The sequence below is a fragment of the Falco biarmicus genome, chromosome 4 (assembly GCF_023638135.1).
Source record: "Falco biarmicus isolate bFalBia1 chromosome 4, bFalBia1.pri, whole genome shotgun sequence".
In the NCBI taxonomy this organism is placed as follows: domain Eukaryota; kingdom Metazoa; phylum Chordata; class Aves; order Falconiformes; family Falconidae; genus Falco; species Falco biarmicus.
This window is the reverse complement of record NC_079291.1, coordinates 4,702,356-4,715,008: the sequence shown is the minus strand read 5'-3', so window position 1 is coordinate 4,715,008 and position 12,653 is coordinate 4,702,356. Positions and strand designations below refer to the sequence as shown.

General features: G+C 42.8%; 1 protein-coding gene across 5 annotated transcripts in view; it reads left to right on the top strand.

The window, feature by feature from the left end:
* Nucleotides 1-12,339, top strand: part of COLQ (collagen like tail subunit of asymmetric acetylcholinesterase) — a 44,435-nt gene extending 32,096 nt beyond the window's left edge. For 3 of the 5 annotated variants that reach the window (XM_056336601.1, XM_056336600.1, XM_056336598.1), the window contains 5 exons: nt 536-675; nt 4,130-4,249; nt 4,859-4,979; nt 5,661-5,754; nt 7,253-12,339. In XM_056336601.1, coding sequence (XP_056192576.1) covers nt 536-675; nt 4,130-4,249; nt 4,859-4,979; nt 5,661-5,754; nt 7,253-7,430 — 653 coding nt within the window. In that variant the 3' untranslated portion in view covers nt 7,431-12,339. The remainder of the gene's footprint in view (nt 1-535; nt 676-4,129; nt 4,250-4,858; nt 4,980-5,660; nt 5,755-7,252) is intronic. The other 2 variants (XM_056336599.1, XM_056336602.1) reach the window with 2 other exon arrangements.
* Nucleotides 12,340-12,653: the final 314 nt, after the last annotated feature.

The following is a 12,653-nucleotide window of genomic DNA, read 5'->3' as shown; positions in this document are numbered from 1 at the left end:
AAAGTCAAAAAGCAGTATTTTTTTTTTTATTATTTTTATTTGTAGCACTCCTGTATTTCTAGTTGGGTTTTCCTGTACAGAGACCTCTGAAACAGCATTGTACAAGTGGTTTTACAAGTGCACAAGTCCAATGTGTTGTGGATGTATACAGACTGACTCTACTAAACTTGGTGCACAGGTGCTGTAGAGTGATCTGTGTGTTCATCATGTCCTAAATTTCTGTAGCTTCAAACAGGTTGACAATTGTTCTAAGCAAACAGTCTCTCTCTTTCTCTGTAAAGTTGATAGAATAATTTACAAAGTGATCTGAAATAATATGACTGTGGTACAAACTCAGCTCTTCCTCCTGAAGTGCTGAATTGGTGGTTCTGGTAATCCCTTACCTTAGTTCCCGGTGGATTTGGTGGGACATATGCATATCTGAAAACTTAGATAAATGCATATATCCACCTGGCCTGTACTTTTTCCACTAAGGCTACATTTGGGTGTTGTGTATTAACTTCATAACGAGGCAACCTGGTATTTTGCTTCCCAGGGCAACTCGCAATAGGACCAAAAGGGGAAAGAGGACTGCCAGGGCCTCCAGGGAGGTGTCTCTGCAGATCCCCGCAACACGTGAATAACCCGCTGTATGAGGAACATGCGTTTGGACACAATTTTCCCAAAGTCCCTGCGGTAAGTAGATTTTCTGGGAGAGGATGTGAGCAGTTTGCCTGGTTTAGGCTGGAATAGAGTTAGTTTTCTTCCTAGTAGCTGGTACAATGCTGTGGTTTGCATTTGGTGTGAGAATAATATTGATAACACGCTGATGCTTTAGCTAGTGCTAAGTCGTGCTTACTCTGAAGTCAAGGACTTTTCGGTTTCGCATGCTCTGCCAGTGAGCAGGTGCACAAGAAGCCGGGAGGGAGCAGAGCCAGGACAGCTGACCTGAACTGGCCAAAGGGATATTCCATACCACAGAATGTCATGCTCTGTATATAAACAGGGTGGGGGGGTTGGCCAGAGCCTGCCAATTGATGCCTCGGGATGGGCTGGACATCGGTCACGAGCAATTGTATTGTGCATTACTCGGTTGTTTTTTTTCCTTTGGGGTTTTATTCCTCTCTCCTCCTCTCTCCTTTTCATTACAATTCTTGTTATTGCTATTATTATTATTTTCATTACTAAATCGTTCTTATCTCAACCCCCAAGTTTTACTTTTTGCCTGATGCTCCTCCCCCTCCCACTGGGGGCCGGGGGTGGTGAGTGAGTGGCTGCGTGGTGCTTAGTTGCACTTAGGGTTAAACCACAACAGCAGTTCTTAAGTACTTCTACAGTTAGAGGTGTTGTACTTACGAGTATTTTGGATTTAACAGGGAGGATGTCTGTATGCAGACAGTGTGTCATTTCTAGTACCCAAAACCTCTAGGTTCAGTCGGTGCAAAAGAATTTGGTCTCATAACTAGTCTGAGGGTTGTGTGACTGTGGTGCCAAAAAGCGGCTATTTCAAACCACCAGTAACACAGCACATGTTTTAGAAAACTTTTTTTGAAGCCTGAGGATGCTCTTTTCCATCTCCTGCTATACATATATAATCTGTTATTTCAGCAAATTGAAACATATTTCAGATCGGTCAGTGAAATAAGCATCTCTTTCTTGCTTATTTTTCACATCTTCTTCTGCAAAGACAGTAATTTCAGAATTGAATACTGGAGTCAAGCAGTTTGCATATACAATAGAACTTTTCCCCAAAGCACAGACCCTCTACCCTGAACCAAAAAGGAGTTTTTGGTTCACAAACCATGGGAGTCGGACTTCTGAGTTCCTGTCTGTAGGCCTACACTTTATATAGCTAATTCCGATCTCTGGCCCTCTTGAAACCATTTTTACAAGTAAATTGGACAAAGTATTTTAAAGGACAAGTAATTGCTGGGAAGTGACTGAGCGATTTTTCATCTCTGATTTCTTTGGGCTTTGTAAATACTGTTTCTGTCCTTTTCCTTCCGCTGGGCCCTACCTTATTATTTTGTGCATTGTAGCACTTAATCAGCAATGAAATTGCTACCTCACTGCCGTGCACCAGTATAGCCCAGCCACTCCACTCATGTAAGTGGATATTGCTGGTGTCTGGTCCTTTCTGAATGACAGTAATCAGCACTTAGCTTTGTTAACTTCCCCATCTGTCAGGTTTTCACAGAGCTGTTTCAGGGTGTGAAAGGGACCTGCTCACAACACTGCCCATTAAACTGGGTGATTGAACTCGATCTTTTGCATGAGTGTGCTGCAAGTCTTGTCAGCTGCTCACTCATCCCTGTCTGTGTTGCATTACAAAAAAACCCACCCTTTTTTTTTTAAAAAAAAAACACATAATGGTGAGAGAAGAAAGTGCATGAAACAAAGGTGCATATTGCATCATGCTGCATGCTATTGCAAAAAAATTATCTTGTACTTCACAGCATGTAGAACTCATAGGAAAAGGTATAAGGCTTGCAAATTCTGTGTAGGTCTTAGCACCCCCTTCTCGATCAGGCACAGTTTCATATTTGATCTTAAAAGATGGTAATGAGAGTGTAACCACCTAAAACATAAGTACCCTACACTGTCACTGTGAACCCTCATTTGATGATGATCAAGTGCCGTTCTGTTCTCAGAAGTGCAGGCTGGCAAAGAAGCAAGCCTCAGCTCTGAAAGCTCCCCATTTGCCTGCCCCATTTGTTTCTTACTCCCTTGAGCTTAACATTGCTGTTATTTATTCTGCTCAGATCCCCATGTAGCAGCTTTGAAGCCTGCCTTGCACTGCTTGAAAACTGTTGTCAGGGTTTCTATAGCTGCACATGGAAAAGACCCAGGGACGGTGCTCCGTGGCCCCAGTCCCGGTGTCCTGTGGTTTCCCAAAGCAGCCCCCGACCGCAGTGTGTCCCCAGCGCGATCACCCGCTCACCCACCAGCTCCGCAGGTGCCAGCACCACCAGAAGAGGGGAGAGCCTGGGAAACAAAGTGCCATTTTTCTGGCACTGGCTAAGATTCATTCCGGTTTTTAAATCTTCAGCAATTTCAAAGGCCAGTATCTGGAACAGAGAGTTTCCGAGAGCACAGATCTGCTACTGATTTCAAGAGAAACGTAGAGCTCCGGGGCTGGGACTTGAGCTCCTGCACACATTTACACAATCAGTTCTTCACTAGTTTTCTATTTCTTTGCTTTTTTTCATTCAAGCTGAAGGCATTTTTATTCAATGCTTCTTTAATGACATTGGCCTTTATCAAGGACTAGGGTAATATTCTGCCATGTAAAAATTTCAGCGTACTTTGTTTTAAAAAGAGCCAATTCTGTTTCTGCTGGTGGGAATCAGGCTCAGCCCTAAATCCATTTTGCTCAGAAGCCCTCCATTTGCTTTTTCTTAATTTAAAAATGGTTTGAATCTTGCTATAAATTAATTTGATTAAGTTGCTGAATGAAGATACTCTTTCCAAATGCCCCTTACAGCCAATTTCAGTGACTGAGACGTTAAAAAAGATGGGTAAGAGAGCAGCTTGCACTAATTTTTCCAATTTGAACTGATTTTTTTCTGTTTAATTGAAGACTTGGCTTTAGACCAAAGTATAGGCACGTAAAGAAACATGCATTTCAATGCCTATTAAATCTAAACAAAGTACAAAGAAGTAAAAGGTAAGTGAAGGTTGCATTGAGCAAGGCATTACTTATTTTGTAGCCACGAGCATGCCTAAAAAATGATAGGCAAACCAACAAAAAGCTCTTACACCCCTATGAATTTTGCAATTGTTCCAGCATCTAACCATTTATCTGACAGTTTAGCAATGATTTCACACAAGTATTTGCATTTTCGTTACCCATGGATGTGCTTTCTGAAATAGGGGCCATTGGAGCCATAGCTAGGTGCTCAGGAAGGACCATTCTCCTTTGGAAATTGGTGTCTGTTCTTACCCATCACTAAGGAGCCACTTATGGTCTGGCAGTCCATAGGTGTAAGTTCTCACACTATTCTGTTTCCAAAAAAACCAAACAAACGCCAAACCATTTTTCTGTGTAATTATTTACCTATTTGGTATGTCGGTTGGCAAAACTAGATTCTGTGACAATCCAAAATACTTCTTAAGAGGGTTACCGATCACCTCTTTTTCTGTGCCCCAGATTTTTGTGGTGAATAATCAAGAAGAATTGGACCGGTTAAACACTGAAAATGCCTTAGCTTTTAGAAGAGATCAGAGATCTTTGTATTTCAAGGATACCTTTGGATGGCTCCCAATCCAGGTGAAAATGTGACTGTGGTCTCAGAAAACTCGTGAGTGTATGTTTCATTTCTAAACACTGAACATACTTCTGTACTCAAGGCATCATACAGAATCAATGAAACAAATGGAGAAAAAGCTTATTTTTGAGCACTGCCACAACTGTACCTAATTCTGTGATTGTTGTTCACAGGGGTCTTAATTACTGAGGCATTAACTCATCAGTGGTGCATGTTTTGCTAACCTCCCTGTGAACCAGGCTCCCCTGGTGAACAAACTGGGGCTGAGTCCAGGGAATTACGACAGTAAAGAGCATTTTTTATTTAGTACAAAATGAGGCAAAACTCACCAGAGTGCAAAGTTGCGGAAAAACACAAACCCTGCAAACCGAAACCGTGTGTTTCGTTAATGCTTCAAGGAGCTCACCTGAGTCCTGCTGAAATCAGCGGCAGGATCCTTCCTGTGTCCACTGGACTTTGGGTCAGATCCTGTATAAATCCCATGAACCACCAAATGGTGGGATATGAAAACCCGGTTGAGGATCTGCCTCCTGCAGCCTTTCACCCCCTCCGTTTGCTAGCCAGGCCGCTCCTGGTCCGGTTCGGTAACCGCTGTGTCTTTGTTTGGCCAGCTCACCCCTTTCTATCCCGTGGATTACCGCTTTGAGGGTGGCAGTACCTGTGGAGACGGGATCGTACAGGACGGGGAAGAGTGTGACGATGGCAATGCGGTTGTGACTGATGGCTGTATAAGTAAGTTGCAGTGTGGCAGGAGCAGCCCCTTTCCACCAGGGAAGGGGCATCACTTGTTTCCACGCTGCTGTCTGACTGACACAAGTGTTCCACGGAGGAGCTTGCGTGGTTTGCGGATTGAGTGCGGGCACGGGGGGAGGGAGGCACAATGGTCGCGGTGCGAAAGCTGAGGCCCTTCGTGCACGTGGATGCCACACGCCTGCACAAGACCGATGTGTCACCGAGCGCTTCCCACGCGTCCTCGCTGAGGACTGTGTGCCTCGCTGAGCAGAAGTGTCTGCAGCCAGAGCAGAACCACTGCATTTCAGGGGCCAAGTCCAGCAGCTGGTTGACATACACACCTTCCCCGGGGGCTGCCGGCTTTCTCGCCAAAAGACGCAGCGTGCCTTTGCCGTGCACCACAAAACCCCTTGGGACAGATGCTGAAGCTGGCTGTTTCTAATAGTAAGCCAGATCCTGGCTCCAGTAAAACTGCTTTGGATTTTGTTGCTCACTAGCGTAAGGAAGGTGTCAGCCGACTACCTTCACTATTTACGTTTATACAACATGTGGTTCCCGTCTAGTCAGGGTTCCTTTCATTTTGCTGGTTATGGGTAGCAAAGAGCATATAAGCATACAAGCAGCTGTGGCAACCTTCACTTCTACTTTTCAGTTACTTTTACCACTTGATTCCTTCCCCAGCGCGCAGCACGTGGCACCATCTACAGCTGACACACAGCAGGTTTGGTACTCGGTTGGTTCTAGCAAAGGGATGCTTCTTCACGTTTCAGAACAGGTATCAGCCAACACTGAAAGATGCAGCTTTTTCTTTTTTATCAACACAGCCCTCCTTTTTTAGCCTCACTTTGAAAACGAGGTGTATGCAGCCATGCTCTATGTGAGTTTGGCCACCCATTTTTCCATCACCACCCTTTCCCTTATAACTTGGGAATCCCAGCCGATGTCTCAATGACAACAGGAAAGAGATTTCAAAGGCAGTTCAGCTGCAGCAACAGGTATAGGGACACGCAGAAGTAAATGCCCCTCCAAGTCCGCCTGACTGCAGAGTCATCCAGTGAGAGAGCACGAGCTCTCCAGGCTCCAAGCATGAGAAAATGATTCAATTAGAATTTGCAATCAACTGTGGGGAACAAGCATGCAGCAAAATAGTGTTCCTTAGTTCTAGTGCCTGCAAAATTGTAGATAGTGTGTCTGGAGGCACACTGTGTTACTTTCTGCTACCCACTGGGCAAAGCCTCAGGTCAATCAAGGCCTTGCAATACATAGACTTCTGACAGTGACCTGATCCAAAGAGTTATCATCGAGTTACTTGGAAATGAGCAAATCATCATCCTTCCACTCTTCTGACTGAACCAAAAGAAAAAAGCTAACCTAATGTTAAGGCAATTTAATTATGAAATAGGCTTGTTGTTCTTAGAAGCATCAATTTGTAACAAATAGATCCTTGGTGCAATTAATTAACCATTTTTTTTAGTAAATAACCCACTTTAACTCTTATAAACTCCCTGTTGTTGAAAGTCCTTTCAATCCATTGCTTAACACTATCTCTGAGAAGATGTCAAAGGGATCTTAGCTAAATGAATTTGTTCAAGTTATAAAGTCATAGTCAAAAAGTCGAAGACATCAAAAGCAAAGTCCTGTTGCTAAAATAGCAAAAAAAAACCGCAAATGACTGCAGCCTACATGTCAGTCACCATGAAAAAATGTCACAAGGCCCACGCATGCTCAAGTCAGTAGGAGTCAGCAGTGGGAAAACCACCTTTTTGGCAATCATTACATACTTTTTTATTTGATAGACAGGCACTAGGTCTGCATAATTCTGTTCATATGTGGGTACTCACTTGCAGTAGACACGCATAGATACCGTGCAATACTGGGTAAAAATCTAGGCTGGTATTTTCAAACCACTTAACAACCTCGGAGTGTTGTTTTGAAATTGTGACCTCCGAAATCATTTATGTTAACTGTATTTTACGCTCCCTGTAATTTGTGTTGATAGTAATTTTCTATGGTAATAGTAATTATTAGAATAAATGCTGTTGTAATTAGTGTTTCTGTAGTACTTTCTTATTTTTTGTAGTTATCCATTCTTTCCCTTGGTCATTGAAATCAGGCTGAAGAAAGCATTCTTTGTAGTGAATATCCTTACAGGATGCCCTCCCCAAAATGCTTTGTTTTATACTTTATCCTTAAAAATCTAGTTCCACTTACCTCACCTGCCTCTTCTACATATGAAGTGCCTTGAAAGTTTTTCTTTCTATGTTTTTCGCTAGGATGCCGCCGTGCTTACTGCGGAGATGGCTACAGACAGGAAGGGGTGGAAGACTGCGATGGGAAAGATTTTGGATATTTGACATGCAAAACGTATCTCCCTGGGTATGTATGAGCTATCTTCAATTTGGTTCAGTTTTGTTTTGCTTTGTTTTCTTTTTTTCTCTTTGCCAGCTTTAAAACCGAATAGTATTACCCAAATAAGCCTTGTTCCACTGGGACCACTGCAGGTAGTGGGGGGAGAAAAAGTCTATCAGCTTATTTCTGCATATTGTTGGCTTGAAAAGGGCTAAATCTCATCTCCCAATAATCAGCACGTGCCTTTTACTGTACAAAATGAGTGAAGGTCACACAGGCATACATTTGCCCATCGCATGGAAAGAGTTCCTCATTTGGTGACATTATCATTGCATTGATGTTCACCTGTGATATACCAAGAGTAGGAAAGACCATGAGAAGGAAATGATCACACTGAAGGAAAAAAGACCCCAGACCCCAACCTCCAGCCAGCCTCCTGTTGCCCTTACCATTAATAGGTGCTCTAGGGGTATCTTTGTTTCTGCATCAATCGGGTGTCTATCAGCCTTTCCAAAGACCAGGAAATTCATTCAACAGCAGATGCAAAGCCAGGCACTTCCTTAGCAATGTCCTTCATTTAAAACATCTGCTTATTGTTGACTTGCCTTCTCTGCCTTTGTTTAAGCAGCTTCCTCTGGTCAGCACTTTGCCTCCAGCAGCAGTACCTCTATTTAACTGTCAGGTATTGTTACTAGCTAACAGGAAACATTTAATTTGCAAATGAAATTATGCGCAGAGCCCTCATCATTCATGGAAGAATAATGTGCTAATTGACAGGAATAAGAAACCACAGGATGTCTTTGTAAGTCAAATGCTGTGCTAATCCTTCCCCTGCAATTGTTGGAGCACTCCTGGTGTAAGAGATTACTAAAATGAGACCAGCAAACCTGACAACCTGAAACGTTTTACAGAGATCTCATCTTCAGACAGTGTGGTGCTGGTTTCTACTGTGAAAAGTATTTATTCCCTTCTAAGAGTCTGAAGTTTGGTGCCAAAAATAGCACCACAAAAGCTTGAGAAATTAACTTGAGAAATTTTTATAAATTTCACTTCCCATGTATAACCAAGTTGTGAAGAGCAACTGAGATCCTTTATTTTTGTGTGTGCAGTCTGCAAATTATCTGCTAAAGAAAAACCTGTGAATCACGAGTAAAATGGGTAAGTCTGTGAACATGGCACTCCCACACGAGTTTCATTGCAAAGCACCCGTTCCTCCAAGAGCTCAGCTCTAAGATTTTTGCTTTTTCTACTCTTTCCAGCCCCAAAATCCTTCTTCATATTTCACACACCTTCACTTCAGAATTTGTGATGCTTTTCTGAAAATACAGGTTATCCAAGAACATAGTTTTAAGAATCTGCTTAATGGGTGCTTAATCCACAGCTTGTGGATTATCTGATGGATGGGTTATTCACTTAGACATATGCTAGCCATAAAAACTCTATTAAAATGCTTATTTTATTAACATGTCTGGTCTGGTCTTCAGTAGGTAGAATCACTGCAGCTCAGTTTAAGTCAGTAGGAAGACAAAAATCACTGGTTTTCCTTATTTTGCAAGGATTTACTTTTTTTTATTTCAAAGGTGGGCATGTGTCACAATCATTATCTCAAGTACATGAAAAGTAAGTAAAAGGTCAGGCACAGTCATGTCTGCTGGAGCTACTGGAAGTAACTGGAAAAAGACTTAGCTCAGAGCCTCAGGTGGTCCGTTACACAGTTCCCGTGGGAGAGCCAAGGCCTCCTGCACCCATCCCTGCACAGCGCTCAAGTCCTAGTGTCAACGGGGATTTTATTTTTTTTAATTGACTTTACTAGGAATTATGTCCTCCCTCATAGTTCCTTCTGGAGTTTTTTTTTTTGTTGCTGACAAGGGGGAGCACAGTAGACCACTGATGGAAATTACCCTCTTATTTTGGTTCCCATATGTGGCTGCACATGGCATTTTCTGATGTTCTTCACTCCTACAGAAAGTTACATCCGGGAACTATATGATGTGAACTATAGCATACTTTGAAACGGAGATATTCTCTTTTATTTTAGGTCTTACGGAAAATTGCGATGCACTTCTTACTGCTACATTGACTCTACACAGTGTCGATACTTCACATGAGAGGAGCGGAGGTGGGTAGCATCCCACATGTAGCGGGGTGCTAGGTGCTACACTGTCATCTATCCAAGAAGGACTGGGACAAAAATAAAACCCCACCCACCTCTGTGTGAAAACCAAGAGACATCATGCTGCTGATGGCCATTTTGACATGTTGGGGTTTTGCTTTTTGTTGTTGTTTTTTTTTTTGTTTTGTTTTGTTTTTTTTTTAATTAAGTCAGATGATTGGGAAAGAATAGGACCACTGCATCCTGTCTTAAGAGAGAAATGTCGAACAGTGTTTGCCAGTAAGACTTTCATGTGGCTGCAGACAGCAACATGCTCTCCATCACAAACGCAGCGTTCAGCTACTGGAAACTGAGTTTCACTAACCAGGAATATTGTGTAACGATTACCTCGACTTAGCACTGTTAAACCTACATGTAAGCTCTTCAGGGTTTTTGTCTTTAAACCTTCTCAGCATAAACACGAAGCATATCTTGGATGCGGTGTTTATAGAGACTTTTTCTTTTATGATAATGTGAACTTTGCAAGCGTTGTATCCACGTGAGTGATGACTTCAGCGACATTAATGTCAACTATACACCTGCCTGGGTTGAAGGAGCAGAGGCCCTTCAGTAAGTGCTTTCAGGATCAGCAAATCAGCCAAAAAAGCTGGTTAACGTCACCTTCAGGCTAAGACGTTTGGCGGTCTGTGTGTCTGTGTGCATGCATGGAAATACAAGCAGTCACACGAAGGCTGAAACTGCAGACCACAAAGGCCAAACTGGACAAATAAGCTGTGAAACAGCCAAGGAGCTCTCTCCCAGGAGAAAATCAGACAAGGAGAGAAGATAAAGAAGGAATGTATTTCCGTATTTTTCACCTCTGTGCTGAGCTGGCGGGGCTCTGCATGACCCCGAAGGGGTTGGGACAGCGTTGGTTCCCTGCCTGAATCCACAGCGTGACACTTTGCCTTCACTCTGGTTTCTACACTGGAAGGTTTTTTCGTTTTCATCCCCTTGTCCACCCAACCATCATCATTCAATTACCAGTTATACCCTGTCCTCTCTCCCTTTCACGGTTCCTGCCATCGTCTCTGGGGTACGTTCTCACTTTTGTATTGCTGTAAATCAGATCTTAGAGTAGGGTGTTTATAGATGTTCATTCATGCTGTGTAACGTACATGTATTTTTGTTTTTCACGAAGTTTGTTCAACTATATTAGCTCTGATAGGAATCAGGGTAATTATATACTTATTTATTAGCAGGCATTAAAGAGCAAATATCACATGGGAAGCATATTAAGTGTTATATGAAAAAGTCTAACAGAAGAATATGAAACAAAGGATGTGCAGAATTAAGGACTAAAAGACTCAAGTCAAGGTGTTGTTTTCATACACGCCACTCTTTCCTGCTTCATGATAAATGCTGTACATAACTGTTTAAAATGCGTGAGTTATCAGTACCAGTGACAGCACTGCAACAGCTGCACTTACACTGGTACTTCTGTAAAGGGTAAATAAAGGTGGATGTTGCATTATAATGATAACATATTAAAGCAATCAAGAAATGCATGCAACTTTTGCAACCTGTGTAGAAGACTTTAACTCTGCATGTCCAAAGTGATACTGTAAATCACCAATTAAAAAAAAAAAATCGAACCCCAAACAAACTAGTGAACTCTGTGGCTATCACTTACCTGGTCTATTTATGTTGCTATGAGGCCAAGCCACCAGTATTTGTAGCCCAGTTCCATAGTTCAAAGTTTTGCATTGTGTTGCTTTGTTTTCTTTACACAGAGGTCTTAATAAAAGGTCAAGGAACTACTTGGGCAAGGAAGTTGCCATAAGCTCTGGAAATCTGCGCACTAGCACAGCTGCCTTTTACTTCCCTGTGTTTGTGCAAGTGGCAGGTTCTGGCAGCCTCACACCGTATGGGAGCACGTATCCCGTCAGGAGGCTCTCGAGGACGGCCATTCTCCCAGCTGAATGTCATCCTGGCCAACCTTCCAGCTGAACCTCTGGCAACATCTGCCAGGTGTTACCATCCTGGGCTTGGAGACACTTTATCTGAACCCCTCACGTTCTCCAAGGAGTTAATCTCTACTCCCTAAAAGGCTGGAGTCTTTGACAAATTTGATAATCCCAGTGGCCCTTCACCTTCACTTTTAAGTCACATCATTTTTAAAAGCTCCTGCTTGCAAAGGACATGGATGTTGCAAAGATAAGCGCAGAGTGTAGGAAACGTAAACAGGAGATGTGATCACATAGGTAAAATCACGCTGTGCTGCGCATGTTCAGGAAGGGGCGTATCAGTCTGTTGAGCAAACATTCACAAAGCATGGATTCTAAATGGCCTTTATTAATACAGCACAAACAATTCAGCATCTTAACAGAAAGCAAGCAACGTAAGATATAAGGGGGAAAAGAAATGACCATGACATGAAACAAGTTTCTCACTACCGTTACCGTCTCGTTCCCCTGAGATGATAAAGCATGAGAAAGGCATCTGGGAAGGTGTTAAGTATATATGATTTAAAGGCTGCAAAAGAAGTCCTTCCTCTTTATTTCTGACATACCTGCTTTATCATTAAGTGGGGATTCTTCAGCTGGATGGTGCCTGGTCTGCTGTGAATTATCTTCCCTCCTCTGAGTTTCTTACCACATTGTGCCAAGACTGGTTCAAAAATTAATTGGGGTACTTCAGTTCCTTGGCCTTTTTTAGCAGCAAATGCTTGTGGGAGAGTTTTCTAATGATTAGTATGTTAACTCTAGACAAATACAAAACCAGTATGATCTTACGCTATGCACTGATTTAACTGTGTACTAAAAATCCAGCTTGCACTTAATATATAATATATAACTAAATATATGTAGTTACCTACTGCATGTATTAGCAGCTCATGTCAATAAATCATGCTACCTTACTTCCGCCATGTCCTTACTTTCATTTCTTTCATTTTGGGTTTAACCACCACAGTTTTTAAATGTAATTATCTAGCTTAAGATGCTGGGGATGGAAAAAACCCCCAGTGCCTCCCCTCCCATGCCTGTTGCCCCCTCCCTGCCTGCCGCTGGACCCGGCGTGCACGGCCCGGGACTGCGACTGCGCACCCCTGCGCTGGCCTTGCTGCTGCCTCGGCCCCAGACTGACCTGTGCAACATGCTGGGTGCACAACTGCTCCACATCCATCGATTTCTGGTTGTGATCAGTGTCACATGGACTACTTTCAATAAGGC